General features: G+C 37.0%; 2 protein-coding genes across 13 annotated transcripts in view; both read left to right on the forward strand.

Annotated features, from left to right (window-relative positions):
- LOC149241464 (calcium-transporting ATPase 5, plasma membrane-type-like) overlaps nt 1-23,958 on the forward strand; it is a 314,590-nt gene that overhangs the window by 225,501 nt on the left and 65,131 nt on the right. For 11 of the 12 annotated variants that reach the window (XM_089373982.1, XM_089373983.1, XM_089373975.1 and 8 more), the window contains 6 exons: nt 9,430-9,546; nt 9,659-9,707; nt 10,506-10,597; nt 10,716-10,847; nt 10,969-11,058; nt 11,543-11,612. In XM_089373982.1, coding sequence (XP_089230108.1) covers nt 9,430-9,546; nt 9,659-9,707; nt 10,506-10,597; nt 10,716-10,847; nt 10,969-11,058; nt 11,543-11,612 — 550 coding nt within the window. The remainder of the gene's footprint in view (nt 1-9,429; nt 9,547-9,658; nt 9,708-10,505; nt 10,598-10,715; nt 10,848-10,968; nt 11,059-11,542; nt 11,613-23,958) is intronic. The other variant, XM_089373972.1, reaches the window with a different exon arrangement.
- LOC149241465 (uncharacterized) lies at nt 15,765-17,848 on the forward strand. The gene is made up of 2 exons (XM_089367527.1): nt 15,765-15,901; nt 16,011-17,848. Exons 1-2 carry the CDS (start codon nt 15,774-15,776, stop codon nt 16,456-16,458), a joined length of 576 nt encoding a protein of 191 aa, XP_089223653.1. The 5' UTR covers nt 15,765-15,773; the 3' UTR covers nt 16,459-17,848.

Genomic DNA, 23,958 nt, shown 5'->3' on the forward strand with positions numbered 1-23,958 from the left:
TCAAGTCTTAGTGTTAGTTTGAGTGGCAAATAAAATCAAGTTGTCAATAGTTTAAAAAGGGTTTGGGTTTAATAAGTTTAGGGAAATATGTAACCCAAAGTCATGGGTTGTTATTCTCTCATCATTGAGACAAAATAGTGGTGTCAGTTCAGTTAGTTTTGTTGTCAAATCAAGCTTGTGCTATGACATCACCCTTCATTGCAACAAATATGAGACACGTTGCGCATCCTTCTTCATTGCACTTATGATTCAAGTTTCAAATCACAATGATAATCCTTGAAGGCGGATTTACACCATCTGGATAGTATAACAACTTGTTTTAGCATTCAAGAAACCGATGATCTACTCTTTGTTCAACCAGAAATGTTCAAGACATCACTTGGAGTTTGCTATGCTAAGTTTGCAGGGGAGTTGCTGCACTTAGGGATAGTTGTTGCGCTTCTACAAGTCAAGAGGTTATTGCCACTTCTAGGTTTCAAATCGTCATTATCCTTAATGATTCATCTTATATGTTGTTCAATTTACCCTTACTTGTCGAGGAAAACACCCAGATGACCTTGCAAACTCCAGATTCTTAACTTGTTGTGTTTTCCTTATTGTGCCTTGAGAATTTGCTGCGCTTTCACATAGTTATTGCGTTTTGTGTTTTGCTTGTGTCAAACATTCAAATTTCACTTTCCACCTAGATAACCGGATTCGTCCTATAGGCCCCACGAATCCCGAATCCATCATGTCCGACACGATTCTCTCGAGATTCGTGTCCAAAAACCATGACACGTCGTGTCCTATTTTGACACGTCAAATCCCATTGCGTGTCACGATTTTGGCAGCGTGTCCTGTTTTCTAGGACTCGTTAGGCGGCAAAGGTGACTTGCTCGGGTATGAAAAGGCCGCATTTGGTCATTATAGCCACGCATATTTTCATTTGACAAGCATTTTGGCAGCTTAATGATCAAGTCTAGGCCCTAGTATTGATATGCTATTCATGGTAATGTTAAATTCTTAAAGTAAAAGTGACATTCTCCTTAATCTTCATTTTCATCCTTTTACTTAAATTTTTAACATTACCATGAAATAACTCGGGATGTTTGAGAGTGGTTCCGACCTCATTGGATTTCATATGGAGAAAGTAGAATTTTAGATTTCATTCAAAATCCAACAAACTTATTAGTTTTTCAGGATTTTAGGATTGGGGGATTGCAATGTTTCCATTGAATTTTGTCATGTATTAGGGTATGGAACTCGTATTTAATCAAGAGCACCAATCCCTCTATGTACCTTGATGTTAGTGACATTGGTTGTCGAACTCCTGTATCATGACCCTCCTAAAAATGTACGCATCACTCAAACAGAATCTTGACTTGACATGTTATGCTTGTTCTATCTTATGTTAATGCTTAAAGGGTGATATTAATGACAAAGATCCCTATACAGATACAGAGGTAATGACAAAGATACCTCTGGATATTAATGCTTAGAGGCTGATATTAATGACAAAGATCTTGATTTTCCAAAGACTAAAAAGTTAGACATTTCTCGTGTTGGCAAGAGGGCCAAGCATAAGAAATAGATAATAGATTGACATGTATTTGAATTTTGTATGTACTATGCATGCTAATAGCTATAGATGAAGATCTATATTTGAAATCAATAAATTTGTATCATTAATTAAAATGTGTAAGAAATATCTAATTTAATATATATATATATATATATATATATATATATATATATATATTAATAAAATAATATATAACGAATCCTACGTGTCCTGTTCCGGGGGGCCAACGTGTCCGAATCTGACACCACGAATCCCGAATCCCCGTGTCAGGTGACTTAGCTTTCCACCTATATCTTGGAGCTTGACAATTCAATATAAGTGATTTGGAGTCTCAGAAACTTGTTGCTACTGCCTTAGAATATCAAGAAACTTATTCGCCTTATGCGTTGGCCTTTCTTGCTATGCCTATGTTTTTTAATTTCCACTGTAGATAAAAACAACAAACTGCTACACTATTGCTGCGCTTTCCTGTTGCGTTAGTTGTTAAACACTTGCATTTTAAAACCATATAATTCACCTTTATTGTGAGCCATGACAACTCCAAATAGGAAGAAGCATAAATGGGGAGACAATAGGCTTTGAACCTCAATACCTTGCCTTGATAAACTCAGATCCGACAATTAGGGTTTCTTTTGAACAAACTAGCTGCATTAGGTTTTGTGAGAAGATACAGGGTTATAGTGTTCACCTAACAAAAGAACTTGCCTTCACTAGGGTAGATGTTAAGGTTGGAGAGTTGAATTTTCTAGTGTCAGTTGCTACTATTTTAGCTTCTACAAAGATTCCTCTACAAGGAGAACAATGGTTCAAGGGCATGCCTCTAGACATAGTCAACTACAAGGATTTCTTAAAGCCAAAGTACAAAAACAAGGAATATGGAGCTATTGTGCCAAGGGAATATCTACTAGAACCCTACAACAAACTTCTTAAGGTCATCCAAAGATATTTCACTTGTGAAGGCAGATTTGGGAGAGTTTACTAGTATTATTTTAGGCCGTTGATGCATTTCATAGGAAAAAGCCCTTTGAGTTTGCCTTTCTACTTGTTCAGAAGCCTTGGTAAGATGGCAAATAAGGTTCAAGGTAAGCAAAGTCAAGTAGAGCCCAATCTCTTTCATTTCTCTTTGACTAAATTGTTAGTGGTGGAAGAATTGAGAAAGAAGAATCAATCATGGCAAGCATTCCTGGATTCATCCAATTTTACAGCTGAGTTTCCAAATAGCCCTTGGAGTAAAAAGGATGCACTTTCATCTGTGTCGAAGGACGGTTCATCAACAAGGGAGAGCTCAGTAAAAAGGCCACCAACTTCAGTTGATCCATCAAAAAATAAAAAGGGTAAGAAACTTCATTTTTCTCTTGAGGTGGTGGAGGTTCCTAAGAAACCAATCACAAGAGCTGCTGCGAAGAAATTGCCCATTGAGCAAACACCTTAACAACCAACTCAAGTTCTAGATACTATACCAGAGGATGTTGTTTTAGATGACAAGGATAAGGATATTGTAGAACTGCAGAAACAATTGAAAAAGGCTCATTTGGTCATTGCCCAACTACATAATGACAATATGGAGTTGAAGAAGATTGTTTTGGAGAAGACAACTAAGGTGGATGAAGTAGAACCAGTGATGAAAACAATTCCATCTTCCACTAAGTCTAAAGGTGAAGAAACGGAAGCAATAGAGAACATTCAAAAGCTAGAGACCTCATCAACAAGAATTCCTATAACTAGGTCTTAAGCCAAGAAGTTGCAACCACAGAAAGAAGAGTCAGTGCAAGAGGATAACACGACTGAGTTGGATGAAGGGAAGCACACTTTTCATTGGTTGAGGAACGAGTTGAAGAAAGCTCAAAATGAAATCAGTAGGCTTAGAAAACTAGATGAAAGAGCTAGACAAAAGATACATGACCATTTGAACATTTGTGAACCAACATTGTTTGAGGCTAAGTATATGCTGAAGGGAACTCTTCCCTTGCATAAACAACTCAAGAATGTTTGTAGGCAAAATCTCACCTTGAAGAAGGAGTTGAGGGATGTAAAGCAATAGTTGTAGGAGGCATTGTTGGAAAATCATAAAGAAGAAAGAAGAAATTTGGACTTGCTGGCTAAGGCAACAAATGTTTGAATTTGGACAGGAAATTAACACAATTTTTTCTTTTACTTCATTAGCCTATATAATCACATCTTCTACAATTTTTGGATTTTTTTTGTTAAAAAGGCAAGTGACACAATAACGGAACATAGTCGTTGCGCTACTATCAAAACATTAAAGTTTTAGTAGAAGATCGGGGTTTTTGTGTTGATTCTTATGGATGAAGGCTCAAGGAGGTTGTTAAGACTGTTAGTATCATCAACAAGCTATTTTCTTCATTCGAAGACCCCCAATACCTAGTCAAATATATGAATATGCAAATTCGTTGCACTCACTTGTGCTGTAGATGATAATTTTGATGGGTGGAAGTATACAGTTGAGGCAGGTGTTTTCCAGTGGGTGTTTGATGATGTGGAAGTTGTTTTCTACTTATTTGGCTCATCAAGACGTTCATGGATGACTGAAAACTTGCAAACCATTAATTCGCTGCGCTTTTGTTGCTGCGTTTCTACTGAAGAATGGAGTAGTGCAGTGAAGTTGCTGCGCTTCCACATAGTCAACAGTTTGACTTTGCAGATCGAGTCCATACCTCATCAAATCAATTTTTGTGGTCATGACAAATGTCTTGGTGCTTTGGGAGGTTCGAGCATCATTTTTATCCATATATATAATTTAATTTGTTTAAGAATTTCTTAGTCAAAACAATTTCCTAGTTTCTAGAGAGTAGTTCTACATTCGCTGCTGAAGGTAGAAACTGAATCTTTTTGAGGGAATTCGGTTCCTAAAGGAAGGAACTAATTGTCTTTGATCTATATATGATGTAATTTTGATTAAGCAAAGGGTTGGTCAGGGTTAGAGAAAGAAGACATTGTGCATTGTATATCTTCATTAAAGTTTTAGTGAATGATGAAGGCTTAAGTCAACTTTTACAGGGATTCATGTGTCAATTGCTTATGGTGATGTTTTCTCCTATGTATGTGAATTTCTCTCTTGTTATAATCATGCTTGATTTGTTATGTTTTCATGTTTAGTTAAACAAGGATTTATTTCAGAATTCACTTTTAAGTGCTTTGTTATAGCTTACTAAACATTTAATGTTTTTTCTTCATTGTGACATCTACAATTCATCCTCAACTAGATGCTTTAGATGGTTGTCAATTCCACTATTGTTCTACTCACCCCTCTAAAACGAAATTTGATAAAAAACACCAGAAGAATTGCCTACTTTACCCCTGTCTAAAGATTCCTCATTTTTTTTCATCCTATCACTGAAAAACATTAGCTCCATATGACTCCATGCCCAATGGATTTTCCCTCTTCCCTACCATCAAACTGTTAAACCTATTCCTCCTTGATCTCAATACCTAGTCTAAAAACTAAGACAACTAATCATCTAAGTGACTGAAGATTAATATAGAGAGAGCCCTCTTTGACGCTGGAAGGGCTAGATTCCAGTTTTAAAGTGGATTGTGTTAACCTTTGGGTTCCTCTCCTCGGCCTGGAGGAATTACGAAGTGCTAACCCCTCCAAGGGTTCTTGTCTCTCCATTGATATTCTCAGGCTCTTGTTTGTGCTCATCTTTCTGTTAGTGCTTGCAAAAAATAGGTGGGACCAAAAGAAAGTATTAGACAACATTTGCAAAACAAGTAAGAGGTGTGAGTGGGAAGTTAATATAAAATCAAAACAAATGCATATATGAGTCATGTAACATCCCCTGTATTGGCTTTTGCATTTGTAAACATTTTATGTGACTATGAAATTATGAATCCAACGTGGGTTCTTGTTGTTGGCAAGAACTTTGTTTTAACAGTTGGAATTTATTAATTTAACTAAATTGATGCTGGAGAAAAGGGATGATCGACTAGTCAAAGTTTGAGGGAAGAGTACTGGTTTCACTTGCTTAACTTGGAAAGCCATAGCCTTATCTTGCTGAATTTAATGTTGGAGCTTTCATAGCTAGGAAAAGCCATTTTTCTTGACTAATTTTTTAATGAGATGCGATTGGGCCAATTTGGAGTCGGAAGATCCCCACTTGCTGACTGATTGTGCTATGAAAAGACAATTTTTTTGGGCGGTGCGCATCTTGATTTCCCCTTTCACGGCATGAAGAGACAGGATTTGGAAGAGAAGGCACTGTGGAGCCAAGCATTGCCCTCTTGGTTGTGACATGGGACGTAGAGCTCCTTTTGGTTGTGCCATGGGACACAACAAGTGTGGCCCATATATACGTAACCTAGCAATGAATTGGGGGTTGGACTATCTTTGGAATTTGGTGTTAGAGCTTTTTAGACCTGTGTTGGTGCAAATTCACTGAGAGCTCTTTGCTTGTGCTAGGCCACTAATTTGTCCTTCGTTTTAAACCAATGTTACTTGCTTGGAAGCGAAGATTGAATTAGAAGTGTTGGATGCTTGCGTTGGGCTGTGAAACTACTAGTACTTGCCCATATACTATTAAACCATTTGATCCATTAGATTCTTGCTTTTATCTGTGAAACCACTAGTGCTTGCCCATTTGCTATTAAATACTCAGATTACTAGTGCTTTCCAATTCGCTGTTAAACCATGACCACCCACATAGTGAATCACTAAGTGCTTGTTGTTGGTTGTGAAACCACTAGAGCACGCTTATTTCCTATTAAATAGCCTAATCACCTGGTGCTTGTTGGTGACTGTGAAACCACTAGTGCTTGTCAATTTTTTGTTAATCCACCTTCAAAGTGAAATCAATCCTCTGAAGCTTAGTAACACACACACTTCTCTAAAATTTGGGTGAAGCTCTGTGTCTCAAAGCTCCTAAGAGCTTGACCAATGCATTGGTGTGTTACCCTTGCACAATCAGTTCCTCAGGCTCTGGTTTCGGCTTGGAGGTGGTATGTTGCAAGTTGCAAGTTGCGAGATAGATCTCAGTGTAGCTGGCCTATAGTTGGGTTGAGAATGAGAGTCCCTTTTCCATTTGCCAACTAAATTTAACTCATTCAAATAAGTAGAATGGTTTATGCTCATTTGTTTTCTGAATAATGAGATATGCTTAATTGTGATAGCAATCTAATATATATGATTCATGAATGAACGATTATATCTTTAAACATTCGTGGTTAAACTCTGTGAGATGCCCATGGCTATCTGAATGTCTAGTGTGATTAATTATGCTATAGAACTCACGACTTACAAATTATGTTATATGTCGAGTGATAAATGAATACCAGGACTATGCTGCATATTTGTGTACTTGGATTATGGAGTATGTGTTCTATTTACAAATTGTAGATATTTGGCATGCATTGAATTGAATGGACCATAATTTTCTTTGTATCAAGTATACAACCCTGTGTTTTTAATTATGACTAGTAAACTGATCAGTGGATGGCCCTGGACTTGTATGCCAACCTACATAAGTTTAGGGAAGCTGGATCATTTATCGGGCTTTTCTAAATTAGCTTACAATCTGTGTAAATTGCATTTTGGGACCATGTCCCTTCTCTTAAAATCCCAAGGCAGGAGAGATTCTAACTCTGTTCATTATTGAATTGATGAAGGTTGTGAAGGTCGTGATTCTGGCCTTAAGCAATTTTATGCTAAGAAATGCGAATTATGACCTCCCTCTCTTATTGTCCTGATGCATTTTATCTTGAAGTCTAAAAGTGTTGTGGTCTAGGGTAATTTTAGCACTAGGGTTTCGTAGGATGTTAACAATACATTGGAAAATTTCTTCAATGCACAAATGCAATAAACTGAACAAAGCAAGTAGCATTAAATGATCTAATGCTTCAGTCAACCAAACAATAAACATCCAACACAGATTCCAGCAATAATAAGATACATTATAGTCAACATTCACACCCTGACCAAAATTTCTCCCTCTATCTAATTACTGAATCCTCTGCAAGTTCCTATTTGCTCCAATGGGATACTCGAGCATGCCTCTGTTGTAAAATGTAACTAGGTTCGGTCTTCATAATGGCATGTAATTATGATCTTTGTAAATGATGAAAACAAGAAATTAAAATTATTTTTGTAATGTCTTGCTTCATGGGTTTCATGAGCAATAGATTTTATTTAGATGGCATGCTTGAAGGGGGTTATTGTCTACAAAAATATGCAATAGGCTGTTGCAGTTATGTTGTATATCATATAAAAAGGAGAGTCTTCTTTTAGAAAATGCCACGATAGAAGTTTGTGAAGGAAAAATTTAGCCCCTAGTGTTGGAAGGATGTTAATTGTCCTATTTCTTAGGAGTTTTAGGCAATATGTAAAAAATAATTAACCAGAAATCGAGTGCATCTGGTAAATTAGGGGAGTAGGTATTTCACATATAGTGATATTCACTAAGACTTATATGAGAAGTTTAAGAGGGTGATTGATCTCCATTTAGAGATAAGCTAAGGAATAAGTTAAGGGTTAATAGCTTTAGATACAAAGTTAATTTTTTGATGTTTTTAATTATTTGAGTGTTTGATTTTTGATATCCTTTTTGTACACTTGTAGGTTTGGGGTATGTAAATTCACAAAATTTAGCCCCTAGTGTTGGAAGGATGTTAATTGTCCTATTTCTTAGGAGTTTTAGGCAATATGTAAAAAATAATTAACCAGAAATCGAGTGCTTCTGGTAAATTAGGGGAGTAGGTATTTCACATATAGTGATATTCACTAAGACATATATGAGAAGTTTAAGAGGGTGATTGATCTCCATTTAGAGATATGCTAAGGAATAAGTTAAGGGTTAATAGCTTTAGATACAAAGTTAATTTTTTGATGTTTTTAATTATTTGAGTGTTTGATTTTTGATATCCTTTTTGTACACTTGTAGGTTTGGGGTATGTAAATTCACTTTAGCCCTTTAAAACATGCACGGTACATTTACTTACGGTAAAGGACATCTAAGGGACAGATTTTGGTAGGGTGACATGTAGTTTTTCTAGTGTCAAGGATGATGGCACATGTATACCTTGCCAACAACAGGCAAGTAATGGATGATGAGGTAAATTAGCACACATATTTTTGTACTTCACCCACTTGCATCCTCAGCATTTTTGTTGCAGTTCCATGAACGATCATTGGATAAACCAGTCTTTGGGCCTTCACCTGCTGCCAATGTTGATGTCTCTCCACCTCCTTTTCTACCATGGCTCTGATGCCATGTCTGTTTTACACACACAGAAGAATAGATGTGGAAAATTGGAGAGAGAGAAGCTATACTTCATATCATTTTCCATACTTAAAATGTTTCTTGCTCGGAGATGTGGGGGAGAGAGAGGTTACATTACTCCTTTCTCAGTTATTTAATGATCACAAAAGCACTTTATTAATAACTTGAGGCATTACCATTAAGTTAATACAACATAAGTACATAAAAATATCATATGATCATTAATTAATTAATTACTCTAACATGAAATACATGTTTTCTCTGTTTCACTAAGTTCTTTCTCCGACAAATTTTCTGTTCTTGTTTCGTTATGGTTTCTCTTGCTATTAAATAGCCATTGCATAATGTGATTTAATGGTTAGTGGTGAGAATTATAGAAATTGAATATCTCGGCAGTAACCTAGTGAGAGACTTAACATGTTTGTTTAGGCCTTTTTGTTTTTTGTCAGCTCCATGTTTTCTAATCAATGCTTCTAAATAGCCATTGCATAATGTGATTTGATGGTTAGTGGTGAGAATTATAGAAATTGAATATCTCGGTAGTAACCTAGTGAGAGACTTAACATGTTTGTTTAGGCCTTTTTGTTTTTTGTCAGGTCCATGTTTTCTAATCAATGCTTCATATTATACATGCAGCAAGCAACATTGGCTCTTAATGCATCTCGGCGGTTTAGGTATACTTTAGATCTAAAAAGGGCTGAGGAAAAAGAACAGATTATAAGAAAGATCAGAGCCAGTGCTCAAGCTGTAAGGGTAAGTGATCTGTAATATTGGCTTTGGTTTTTTTTTTTTCCTGAATTTCTATAGAGGCACTGGGAATTTTAAGCATACAGCATTTCTGATTCATTTATGCTCATTCTTTCAGGCAGTCTATCTCTTCAAGAAAGGTGTTCAAAATACAAAGAAAGAGGAGGGTATGAGAATTTTCCTTATCTGGCTATTAAAACAGTTTAATCCTTTTGTGTCTTAACTAAAGGACATGGTTTTATATGCTAAACAGATGAAATTGGTTTGCCATTGTTGAAGAATCAGGATAATTATAGACTAGTCTTTCTCACCAAAATGACTGGTATATCTTCATGTGTCTATGCATGTTTTTGGAAGAATGACTTGAATGTAATAATAGAACATGGTTGTGAATCAATGTATCCCACCTGTATTAAATGCTTTTCAGTTGACGAAAATGGATGAGATTAGCAACCCACATTGAAATTTCAACAGGCATCCAAATCATATCATGATGGCTGAATTGTTTTCATTGTTTCATGTAGTAGAACTTTGGTGAACTTACTAGGCCCCCAGGTGCTTTATGCAGTATAAATAATGTTTGACATCATATTTTCTTTGCTCTAATGTTGGGGGTTTTTGGGTATTAGTTTTAGATTATTGACACTCATGGTTGTATTTTTTGGTTATCTCTGAGTAGACACTGCAGATAGTTTTCAATGCACTGATATTTCTGATATATATGGCTCCAGGATACATTTGGAATGAAGAATAATTGCATTTAAATATCCTGTGTGTAGACGTAGCTTTATATTTGATGTCCTATTTACCGAGAATTTTTGATATCTCTATCTCAACATATTTCTTGCTTTGTGCGATTTTGTAATTGCCACACAAGTTGCTCTGTGGAAGGAAAATCTATGATCATGTTGTATATTTCCTATGTCTCATGCACATGTTAAACTCTTGAATATTGCCATTATTAGAAGCTCCCCCAGAAGGATTTGAAATAGGACCAACAACACTTGCAAACTTGGTTAGAGAGCATGACCTGAATTGTCTACAGCAGCTGGGAGGGGTAAGTTGAGAAAGATACTAGAGAATTTAATTTTGTTTGCACTTCTCAATAAAGACAACTTTATGCTTGAAGATCCTGCTGAGGTAGTTATTGCAGCAAAAACCTGAAATGCTAACAGGTAAATGAAGTAGCCAAGCTATTACATACTGATCTGGAGAAGGGTATTAATGAAGTTCCAGAAGAAATTCAACGTCGAGTGAATGCTTATGGAGAGAACTCATATCCACGAAAGGCTGCACGCAATTTTTTTGTAATGTTTTCTTTTACTTTCTTCAGTAGTTCAAGTTTATATTTGCTCTACAGAAGTAACTATGGTTCTCTGTAATTGGCATTTTAGTTATGTATATGTCTGAGCTTCTATCCATTTTTAGGTTTTCGTGTGGGAGGCATTACAAGACACAACACTCATAATTTTGATGGTTTGTGCGGCCCTGTCACTTGTTTTCGGCATAAAAACTGAAGTGAGTTCTAATCTCATATTACCAACTATGTGAGTATTAGATTAAAGATCTGTGTGTGTCCTTTTATTCCAAGGAAAAGCTTGCAGGAAGACTCCCTCTTCCCTAGAATATCTGGATGGGGTGTGGCTCAACTGGCTGAACTTTATACCACTTAAAGGAATTCGATTGTATTTGAAATTTTGACTTATGGGATCCCTCCCTGTTGGCAACATGCCTTGGGTGGACTCTCTCTTTTTCCATATGTATATAGTCACTAGTGCTACAGGATGGCACCCTCTTTACTGCTAATTGCAGTGCTAACCTTTTGTGACTCTAATTTTGCAATATATCACATGATATAACAAATTATGAACTTGATAGCATTTTGACTTTTTAAGAATCTTTGAGGTATGATCCGTCTTATATACGTAATTCTTACGCATTTGTCCTTATCAAGTCTGAAGTTTTTAGTCTCTTATCATGGTTCTGTATTTGAAATTTGCAGGGCATTAAGGAAGGGTGGTTTGATGGTGGAAGTATATTTTTTGCTGTGTTCCTTGTCATTTTTGTTACAGGTAAGGAATTCTGTTTTGCACACTCTACTGTTGAAAATTTTGTAAGAGGGTAATTTGTAACTCATGACATTTATTTTTCATGTGTAACTCACATGTGACTGATATTCAGCTTTGCTAATATGGGTGAAATTAATGGTTCTACATTTACCTAAGTGAATGTGTCAAGGTTTAAAGGTGTGGTGTTGTAATTTAAATTATAAACTGAACTAAGATAAAAAGAAGAAACTGACAAATTCTAATTAATTAAATGGCTGCTACCATACTTTGTCCACAGGCTGAAAATAGACAATCAGCCATTACCACATGCATTTCCTAATATTTGTGATGGAGTGCATAGCGAAGCCTTGGTATTTCTAGGCCTCACAATATTTTCATTATTTCACTGAAAATGCAAGCTGGGTTGGTGATATGAGGGTCTGTTTGAGTGATTGACTGAATGGCCTTAAAAATTCTCTATGATCTATTTGAAGGGGATGCAGGCTACCACTATCATTCCAAGTTAGCACATAGAATCCTATAAATATTATTGGAAGCTGTCTGGTCAAATGAATGAAGGATCTGCATATCCCACAGGATCTGACTGACTGATCAACTGAAATGCATGCAAGCCTCCACTGCTCAACTGGAGGGTGTCCAGTTCCCACAGGTCTTGTGCTTCATGGAAATCAACCTAGGCTATGTGTGTGATCTTAATCGTATAATAGTTTTATGTACGTTCAATTGTTATAAGATGCGTCATGATATTTTCATTATTTTACTGAAAATGCATGTTGGGTTGGTGAGATATATTTCAATACTTATTATTTGTTAAAGTGGAGGGGTGGGGGTGTGGGGATGGTGACAGCGAGCCCGACTGTCTAAAGGGATGTAGGCTACCACAATCAGTCCAAGTTTGCACATAGGATCCTATGAAGATTATGGGAAAAGCTGTCTGACCAATTGAATGGAGGGTCTGCACATCACATGGTGTCTGACTGACTGACCAACTGAAATACCTGGCGGTATCTACTGACTGATTGGAGGGTGTGCAGCTCCCACAGGTCTTGCAAGTCATGGAAATCAACCTAGGCTATGTGTATGATCTTAAGTGTATGACAGTTATATGTACATTTAAGGATTGTAATATGCCAATCATTTGTCAGGTGTTGACTATCACCATACTAATGCCCTGATATTTGTGATCTACATAGTTCCAATAAATGACCCTCCTATTCGACTCATCTTGAATTGCTAGACATGCCTTTTTTTTTGCAAAGCATGATCATAATCAAGGAGATGGTTGGGCGTCTCCTGTATTAGTTAATTCCTTATAAATGGTAGACTACTTGCATGAGGTAGGGAGTTCTCTGTTATTGCATGATGGAAGGAGTTAGCTTCTCCTATTGACTTCTAGAATTTAATTAATAAGGTTCAACATTTTTTCTTTGTTTTGTAAATGTAATTCCAGTTACCTTCTTATGGATTTCTATGTTGCTCAAATGCCAAAGGTGTTTTTACCAGTGTTGTGAAAATCGCGATAAAATGAAAAAATCGCGATTTTTTCTCTCTTCCGATAAGATCGCGATAATTAAACGAAATAATCGCCGGATTTTTTTTTGCCAATTTTTATTGAAATAATCGCGATAAAAACGGAAAAATCGCGATAAAAACTTAAAAAATCGCCGGGGGTCGCGACAACATAGTTTTATAATGTTTTTTTTGAGTTTTTTCATGAGCTCATTTGGATAGTCGCGCATGGAGGGAGGAGGAGCTCTTGGAGACCAAGCTGAAGAGGGTTTTTAGCCAAATCTAAGTGCTTAGAGGAGAAAATCAAGAGGAGACCATCGATTTCTCCATAGAAACGGTATGTGGATTAATTTTTTTTTGTTTTCATTGTTTAAAAACATTGTTTTTTATGTTTTTCATTGTTTTTGGTTGGGAAACTTGGTATGGGCACCATTTTTCTTTTGTTTTCATTGTTTTTAAAGATTTTTTTGTATTTCTTCATTGTTTTGGGTTGGGTAACTTGGTATGACTATGGGAACCAATTTTTTTTTTGTTTTCATTTTTTTTAAACATTGTTTATAATTTTTTCATTGTTTTTGCCATTTGGTTGGGTAACTTGGGTTTGGAATGGTTGGGTAATTTGAGTTTGAAACTTTGAACTTTGGAATGGTTGTTTTAGGTTGGGTTACAGGTAACTTGGATTTTCATTGTACAATCATCAATGTAAAAATTAAAATTAAAATACTAAATTGTAATTTGTAATTTTGTAACTTGTAATTTTGTAAATGCTAAATTGTAATCCTAATCCTTATTTTCCCATAGGTTCACAACTGCACGAAAACACCGTTCAAGACTTCAAGTTTGCAACTTCAAAGTTCAAAAACAAACATGCCAAGGAAATTGGATCCTTTCTGGGAATATGGTGTACCTGATTCTCCGAATGATAGACTAAACTTGAGTTGCTAGTTGTGTGGCCACCCTATGTTCAGGGGGGTGTACAGGTTGAAGTTTCACCTTGCAAAAATCCCTGGACATTATGTGGGGCCTTGTACAAATATAACTCCTGAACTTATCCAAAGAGCCATGAGAGCATTGGAAACTTTAGAGCAGACTAGAGAGGCCAAAGAAGAACTCAAAAGGCAACTAAAAAGGTCAGTGGAAGGAAGTGGGCCAAGTGGCATTGGTTCTACTGCAGCATCAACCAATGCGGTAGCTGCATCATCAACCAATGCGGTAGCTGCATCATCAACCAATGCGGTAGCTGCATCATCATTTTTTGTTCCTCGAACCACACCTGGTTCACAACCATCTATCGGTTCAATGCTAAAAAGAACTGAGAAAGAACAAGCTGACAAGTTGCTGGCAAAATTTCTCCTCTGGAGTGATATTCCTTTCAGCATTGTAAGGAATAATCCATTTTTCCAACCTGCTGTTGATGCTATTGCCAGTGTTGGCCCGGGGTACAAAATCCCTTCTTATCATGATTTCAGAGGCCAGATTCTTCAAAATGAAAAGCGTGACTGCACCCAAAGATTGGAGGATTTTAGGGCATCATGGGCACAAACAAGATGCACTGTTATGTCAGATGGTTGGACTGACCAAAAGGGGAGAACCCTTATAAACTTTTTGGTTAGTTGTCCCAAGGGGACTATGTTTATCCAATCTGTTGATGCATCTGCACAAATCAAAGATGCAAGAACTTTATGTGATTTGCTAGATTTGTTTATTTTGGAGGTGGGTGAACAAAATGTTGTCCAAGTCATAACAGACAATGCTGCAAATTATGTTGCTGTTGGCAGGATGCTTATGGACAGGCATCCTACTTTCTTTTGGACACCTTGTGCGGCACACTGTATTGATTTGATGTTGGAGGACATAGGGAAAATTCCCTTTGTCAAAGATATTGTTGATTCATTCAAAAGCATTACAAAATTTATATATAACCATACATCTGTGCTTAGCTTGATGAGAAGATTCACCAACAACAAAGAGTTGGTGCGCCCCGCCATTACACGGTTTGCCACCAGTTTTATATCTCTTCAATCCCTCTTGAATTCTATGTGGGATGTGAAGAGGGAGAGGCTGTATGCAGACTGGTTTCATATTAGGAAGCCTTTTGGGCACGAGTGCAGGAGGTGTGCACCGTTACTGAACCTTTGGTAAAGGTTCTTTGGTTGGTTGATGGTGAGAAGCCCGCAATGGGCTATTTGTATGAAGCCATGGACAGGGCCAAAGAAGCCATTCGGGCCTACTATGATGATAAGGGAGATGATGGGTTTCAGAAACAACTCCTTCTATGGGGAGTGATTGATGAGCGATGGAACAACACACTCCATCGCCCCATTCATGCTGTTGGGCTTTTCCTGAACCTTGCATTTTCTTATGCATGTGGGTTTGATTTTGATGCTGAGATCATGGATGGATTCTTATCCTGTGTCCAGAAGATGGTGCGATCTCCAGAACAACGTATAGAGATCTCTAAACAAATTGAGACATATAGGATGGCAGGTGGCATATTTGGCTTTGAGATGTCTATCAATGATAGGGTGATTAAAATTTCAGGTATTTTTTAGTTTGTAACTTTGTTTCATATTTCATTGTCTCTTCAAATTCCATTTTTTTCTTATGTTTATTAAAAATTTTATTTGTAATTTTGTTGTAGATGCATGGTGGAAAATGTATGGTGGCACCATACCCCTTCTGCAAAAGCTTGCCATTTGCATCCTCAGCCAAACATGTAGCTCCTCAGGATGTGAGCGCAACTGGAGTGTATTTGAAAAAATACACAACAAGAAGCGCAATAGGTTAACACTTAAACATTTAAAATATTGCAAATTTCCAAATAAATTTTTGAATTCATTAAACAATATTTTTTTTATAATTGTTAATTATTATTTCATGATCTTTGTACAGGTTGGAGTCCCAACGACTTAATGACATGGTCTACGTCTACTACAATTTTCGATTGTGGGTGAGGCAACTTGGGAGGACACCTGATGTGGATGCCATCTCATTGGATGAGATTGACACCACTGTTGCATGGAGGGTTGAGGCTGAGAGGCCTCTCATGGAGTCTGCTGATGATTGGTTAGTGCAGGATGTAGTGGAGGGGGAGGAGGAGCAGGTGGAGGAGGAGGAGGAGGAGGAACAGGAGGAGGAGGTGACACCACCTGCCTGGGCTATCACTGCCACCAGTAGAGGACATGGTCTACCTCCTATAGCTCCTACTTCTAGTTCTTCAGCTTCTAGAGCACATCAGACTCCACTGCAATCTCCACCAGCACGGGCACCAACATCTACATCTAGAGGGAAAGGGAAAGCTGTGGCATTTTCTCACAAGAGGGGCAGAGGAAATCAATAGGATTAGACTTTCATTTTATTGTATATGACATTATGACATGATGAGATACATTATCATATTTTTTGTTGATATTTTGAGGCTGGGTTGGGACTCAGGAGTCAGGACTTACTAATCAGGACATGATTCAATGTTATGTGTAATTTTATCGCTAGAAATGTTATTAAACATCTTATATATTAGTTTTTTTTATCATATTTATGTGTCAATGTATTTATTTTATGTTGTAGATGGTTTAGATATTAAAAAAATTGAAAAAAAATGAATATTTTTGTACCAAATGATTATTTCCCGATTATTTCTGATAATTTCCCAATAATTCCGATTCTTTTCGATTTTTTCCTCGCGTCGATATTATCCCGATAACGATTAATGCAACATTGGTTTTTACTTAGGTCGCTAAGTGCATTGCATAATGGTGGGTTCATTTCCTGGAAAAGTTGAAATGGTTTATATATCTTTTCTGTTGCTACTATTGATTCTTTGCACCATTAGCTCATTTAATGCCTTTTTGTGTTTGCTTTTAATATATTTTAAAATTACATTCCATTTCGTATACATTTTCAGTCTAAGATGTTTTTCTTCTTGAAATTGTTAGTATGTTACTAGAAATGAGAAACATGAGCTGAAAGGTGAAATGAGTATATTATGGGTACGTTGAGTCGCAAGATTTTCACTAGTAACTTTTTTTAGGGCTCTTTAATTTGTTGATGCTTTTGTAGCATCGAGCAGATATTCTCTCATAGGTTCATGCTGATTTGACTAGTGGGGGAATGATACATTCACCCAAAGAAGCCATGCTGATTCACTGGGTCATGCTAATTTGGCCATGGGTGAATGGCTTAGGGGCGGACATCTCCCACGTGGTCATGTTGATTTGACTAGTGGGGGGAATGATACATTCACCCAAGAAGCCATGCTGATTTGACTGGGCCATGTTGATTTGGCTAGGGGTGAATGGCCCAGGGACTGGCATCTCCCATGGGGTCATGCTGATTTGACTAGGGGAGATTGATACATTTACCCATGGGGCCATGCTGATTTGGCTAGGGGTAAATGGCCCGCGGTACTCACATTGCTAGTTCTAGGGTGGAGTGATCTATTCTATAGAGCGGTTTGAATTGTTTATCTAATGGGGTTTTCACCCATTAGTGGGGTAACAATTTTAGACTAATGTTGAGTTGTCATGTAGGCTCCATAAGTGGGGGTGAAGACCCACCTCTATGGGTGTCCACCAATGTTGCATTAATTGTTATCGAGATAATATCGGCGCGAGGAAAAAATCGTAATTATCGGGAAATAATTGGGAAAAAATCGTTTGGTACAAAAATATTCTTTTTTTTTTTTTCAATTTTTTTAATATCTAAACCATATACAACATAAAATAAATACACTGACACATAAATATGATACAAGAACTAATATATAAGATGTTTAATATCATTTCTAGTGCTAACATCACACATAACATTGAATCATGTCCTGAATAGTAAGTCCTAACTCCTGAGTACCAACTCAGCCTCAAAATATCAACAAAAAATATAATAATGTATCTCATCATGTCATAATGTCACGTACAATAAAATGAAGAAAATAACTAAAGTCTAATCCTATTGATTTCCTTTGCCCCTCTTGCGATAAAATGCCATAGCTTTCCCTTTCCCTCTAGATGTAGATGATGGTGCTGGTATAGTTGGCAGTAGAGTCTGTTGTGCTCTAGACGCTGAAGAACTAGAAGTAGGAACTATAGGAGGTAGACCATGTCCTCTATTGGTGGTAGGGGTAGCTCGGGCAGGTGGTGTCACTTGTAAACATTACAATCTCCCAATCCTGAAATCCTGAAAAACTGATAAGTCTGTTGGATTTTGAATGAAATCTAAAATTCTACTTTCTCCATATGAAATCCAATGAGGTCGGAACCACTCTCAAACATCTTGAGTCATTTCATGGTAATGTTAAAAATTTAAGTAAAAGGATGAATATCATATCAATACTAGGGCCTAGAGTTGATCATTAAGCTGCCTCACTCAAAAATTATTTGTTTCTTTTAAAAAAAATTGCATTTCGAACATTTAGTATCCCTTACAAAACTGTGCTGCCTCGACCCTAGACGATAAATTGGGAAAAAATCGTGATTTTTTCGAAAAAATTGCGATTTTTTGAGAAATCGCTATTTTTCGAAAAAATCGCGTATAAAAAAATGCGAGTATTACTCGCGATAATATCGGCTTTGGGAAAAAATCGCGATAAAGCGATAATATCGCGATTTTAACAACACTGGTGCCCACTCACATTAGAGTTATATATATAAAAAGACAGAGATGTAAGAGACAAGTCAATCAACAAAGCAAGCTCATTGACCTTTTCTAAGTAAAGGAGAAATTTGTTGGAGATCATCACTTCTATCTCTCTTGTTCTCACCGCACTTATGAGAAGAAAGGACAGTTGACCAATCAGAAGTGTGAAAGATGTTGATTCAGTTGGCCGTAAATTTTACTAGTGTATACAACATTGAGTACAGGAAGCTTGCACTTGCGAGGGTTTGACCAACCACAGTTTGACTGCAAGAAGGTCGCACATGCGAACCATTGACCACATCTTTGACTACATGTCGAGGGTTGACCATAGGTTAGTTTGACGAAGTTCACCAACGTTGGCTTTTGATTTGTTTGCCTGGCTTGACCAACAATTGTTTGACCAAGTTTGACTAGTATTTGACTTGGATTTCTAGACAAATTATGATTTGTAAACCTTGTCGAAAGATAATTTCTCCTTGAGAAAATATTGTTGGGTTTTCTCCCAAGGTTGGGTTTCTCAGGGTAAAATTCTTCTCTATTATACGTGGTTGTCTTTCTATGATCTTCACTGTTTTTGTTGCATTTATTGTTGAAATTTTCTGAGTATAATTATTCAATGAAAGTAGTGGCATAAAAATATTGTTTGACAATCATTAGGAGGTAATTATATGGCAGAAAATCGTATTCTATTTCACTTGCCATAGAATTTCAACATAGTATCAGAGCTTTGTTGAAAGATCAACCATTGAAGTCAGTCTAAGAGACAATATTCAACAACTTGTTTGGCTTTTAGATCTCTTGTCAAAATGGTGCCAAGTCTAAGAGTAGAGGACATGTGTGATGGTGCCACCAATTTCAAATCTTGGAAGGCCAGGATGCTCCTTGTCTTGGAAGAAAATGAGCTTTGGGATTATGTAAAGGAAGTCATTTTAGAGCCAGAGGGAGTTGAGGAGAAAGTCATGTATAAGAAGAATGAAGCCAAGGCTAAGAGAATATTGATAGATTCCATAAAGGACTACTTGATTCTAGATGTTGAATTGAAGACTTCCAAATAAGTATGATGGTTTGGTGGGATTGTATGAGATTAGCAACGCTGGTAGGAAACTAACCTTGAGGTATCAACTCTGTAATGTCACGATAACTAGATTTGATTATGTTGTCTCTTATCTTGTGAGAGTCTCTCATACCATTGATGATGCAGAGCTTGTTAGTATGACTCTCAATGGACATCCTTCCTCATGGGATCCATTTCTTTAGGAAATTTGTGCACGAGGCAAGTTGCCCAAGTTTGATTAACTATGTATTGGTTTCCTCTAAGAGGAGGCCAAATTGTTGTCCAATAGCAACTTGTAGAGACTTGAGGATAATGAAGCTCAAGCCCTTGCAAGGAAAGGGAGAGGAAGAAGTTAGAACCTTTTGGAAAGAAGGTTACTTTTATGGGATACAACGAGAATTTGAAGGTCTATAGGATATACTTTTTAGGACAACGTCAGATTGAGGTTAGTTTGGATGTTACTTTTGATGAGGAGGTAGCCTTCAGGAGGTTTAGAGAGTCCCACATGGAGATTGATAGTGAGGAGTAGGAGGCTTGAAAGGATGCAGGTACATGTCCCTCTATTCCAGTTGATCATCCTTCAGACTATCATGAGGAGTCAATAGAGCCTGCAGAGCCAGTAGATCTACCATGATCTACCAAGAGATGTTGTCATGACTAGGGAGAGGCCAACATGGCTTTGTGACACCTAGCAGGATGCAGAAGGACATGCGGATCCTAGAGGTACTTTTAGTTAGAGAAACTAACCACATATGTACTCAAGTTATATGGCATTGGTGAGCAACATCATTGGTTTCGAGCCTTCCAGTTATGATGAGGTATTAGGCCAGTAGGTTTGGAAGAATGCCATGATGGAGGAGTATCAGTCCATCATGAAGAATGATGTGTGGGAGATAGTGCTGAGACTTGAGTTAAAGCTGATAGTGACTTCCAAGTGGATCTATAAGACCAAGCATGCAATAGATGGAAGCATCGAAAAGTACAAAGCGAGATTTGTGGCGAGAGGGTTGTCCGAGAAAGAGGGAGTCGACTATGATGAGACATTTTCTCCAGTCGCCAGGTACACTTCTATCGGGACTGTTTTTTTCTCTTGTTTCTTTTATGGGTTGGAGATTACATCAGATGGATGTAAAGATCACACTCCTCATTGGTGTGATTGAGGAGGAAGTGTACATAGTGCTACCTCAATGCTTTGAGGTACATGGGAAGGAGTCCTATGTTTGTAGATTGTAAAAAGCTTTGTACGAACTCAAGTAGGTACTCAGGGCATGGTATTCCAGGATTAATGGATACTTGATGAGTTTGGGCTTTACCTAGAGTGATGCGGATCTTGACCTTTACTTCGTGGTTGTTGATGGTGATCCTTTGATCTTGGTGCTATATGTTGATGATTTGTTCCCTACTGTGGCAAAAAGGCTCATTTTCGGGTGTAAGAGGTAGTTGGCCTCAAAGTTCGAAATAAGGGATATTGGCTTGATGCATTGTTTCTTGGGATTGGAGGTGTTGTGGCAAAGATCAAATCAAAGTTTCCTTGAATTTGGGAAGTACACTGTTCAAATTTTGAGGAGATTTAGAACCATGCCTGGTTCACAACCATCTAGAAGAGAGTAGAAGCAAGAAGAGGGTTGATGAGGTGATAATGGCCCCCTTCTTATGTGCAATGGGTTTGGAACTTAAGATTTTGGACTTTATCTTTAGAAGTGCGAGATTTTGTTGTAACAAGCCAATACAGAGCTAAACTGTGGTTACATTGAACAAGCTATATCAGATATGATTATGAATACGAAGATTAAGAGAACCCACGAATAAATTTTTTGACTCTATTGGGCTGTGTAAGCAGGGCATCTTCTTCACCAAAGCGAGTGGTTCACCAAGACCTACATTTGATAGATGTTTCCCCATATTCATAAATTGGTGCAATGGGGACCATTGCTTCTCGAAGGGGCTAACTAATCTAGGTGGGCATTTGAAATCGACCTAGAAGTGCTCCCACATATATCATTATCTTCGATTTTTTCTTTAATCTTTCCAGTTTGCACTTTTTGAAGTTATGATGTATTTTTTGGTACCCTTTCCATGCTTTTTCTGCGTTTTGGATGACCAAGGCCCCTTTAGACGTTTTGACTTGCCAAACTTGGAGAGCATGGAAGAAACTTTCTAGTGGCCCCTAAGAGTGCAAAAAATTGAGTTGGAAGTTATCGCCTTAGGAAGTGGATGTTCCAACTAGTATCATTGGGTTCATCTTTCTTTCACCATATCAAGTCCTTGGTTTAGGATTTTTGTATCTTAAGGTTTTTAGTATTATGATAAAATGTATTTTCAACTTCTTTATATGCTTTTTTGTTAGTGTAGTAGAGACATTTCTTCTTAGATATGGATGCAATGATTCTAGCCATTGTATTTGTGGTATGAACAATGTTTTTGTTTATTCCTTGAGTAATAGATTTTGATTTTCATTGTGTATTCGTGTTTTTTCTATAATATTGTTGTGTGATCTATCTCAAATTGAAGCGATGTGAACAATCTCTAGACTAATTGAGAAAATTTTGGAGGTTATGCATCCTTTACTTGTTAGTATACCTAAGTTAAGTCACATGGTTTGTTGAATCCTATTCTTCTAGTTCAAAAATTATGGGACTCAAACAACAACAAAAATGAAGTTTGTTCAAGTTTAGTGAATCCCAATTGGAAGCTTAAATTAAACCCTATTTTTTGTTTGATTGGTCTTTGACTTTTTGTCTCTCTACGCAATTTACCTCTTCAGAATTTGTTTATTTTCAAACGTTGCTCATGTATTTGTTCACCTATTGCCAGCTTGCTTATGATTTGTCATCGTCACTAAGCAATGACCTAAGACCTCATGAGTATTTGAAAATTGAGCCCCCTAAAAATACAACCAAACTAGAATACTACGCAATTCATTTCATGGTAGCGAATATAATGAGATTCTCAATTTCCTCTTTGTAGTTAATACGTAACCTCCCTACCTATTCACAAGTGCTATACATTTTCTCAGGGGAGAGCAACAATGAAATCAATTTGGTGATGATTGTAATTGTGTGATTCGAGTATTGAGTTGGCTCAATGGGATTCATAACTTTAATCACTCATTACAATCTATGTTATAATTGTGTATCAATGTTGCAAAAATTGCGATTTTATCGCGATAACATAAAAAAATTGCGATTTTTTCATTTTCTCGATATTATCGCTCGATTATTACAATTTTATTTTTCCAAAAAATCACGATTTGATGGGTAAAAATCGTCAGGTTCCCGGACAACGCGTTTTATAAGGAAAAATGAGTTTTTTGTGTCATTTTTAGCAGACCGTGGCATGGTTTGTGAGCTGAGGAGGAGAGGAAGGCGTCTACTAGGGCAAAGGAGGAGAAAAACAGGAGATTTTAGCATCCCAAGCAAGAGAACTTCATCTTTGGATCAAATTTCTTCGGCAAACCGTGGTTTCCAGGTATGGACACCAAATTTGGCCATTTTGTTTTGGTTTTTTTTTTTTTTTTTTTTTTTTGTTTTTGCTTGGGTTCTATAACTCATTGATTATCAATGATTTTTGAGTGGATTTGATGGCGTTTTTTGTCATTTTTGTTGCATAGAGTGGAGAGAGTTCATTTTGGATTGAGTTGAGGTTTTTGTTTGTTTGTCAAAAATTTAGTGTGTTGTGTTATTTATGTAATTTTTTTTATAACTTTTGTAACTTGCAATTCTTATTGTTGTTAGGAGGTGAAAGAATTAGAGCAAGAGAAAGTGACCAAAGCAAATTTGAAGAAGCAACTAACAAGGAGAGTGTTAGGAGGTGAATATGGAAGTGGCACTAGTTCTACTTCAACATCAATGTCTACAACCAACCTTGTAGCTGTCTCATCGTTTTTTGTTTTTAGAACAACGCCTAGTTCACAACCATCTATCACTTCAATGCTTAAAAAAAATGAGAAAGAACAAGTTGACAAGTTGTTGGGCAGGTTTCTCCTTTGGAGTGATATTCCTTTCAGCGTTGCAAGGAATAATTCATTTTTCCAGCCTGCTGTTGACGCTATTACAGTTGTTGGCCCAGGATACAAAATCCCTTCTTATGATGACTTTAGAGAACACATTCTTCAAGATGAAAAGGTTGACTACACCAAAAGATTGGAGGATT

The sequence above is a fragment of the Pinus tabuliformis genome, chromosome 8, assembly GCF_031772625.1.
Source record: "Pinus tabuliformis cultivar Carrire ecotype Pingquan chromosome 8, CPIR1, whole genome shotgun sequence".
Taxonomy (NCBI): Eukaryota; Viridiplantae; Streptophyta; class Pinopsida; order Pinales; family Pinaceae; genus Pinus; species Pinus tabuliformis.

Bases quoted from the DNA above. Each gene is read 5' to 3' on its own strand.
- LOC149241465 (XM_089367527.1), top strand. From the start codon at position 15,774: ATGTATGGTGGCACCATACCCCTTCTGCAAAAGCTTGCCATTTGCATC. The intron at 15,902-16,010 runs GTTAACACTTAA...ATCTTTGTACAG, and splicing joins CACAACAAGAAGCGCAATAG to GTTGGAGTCCCAACGACTTA.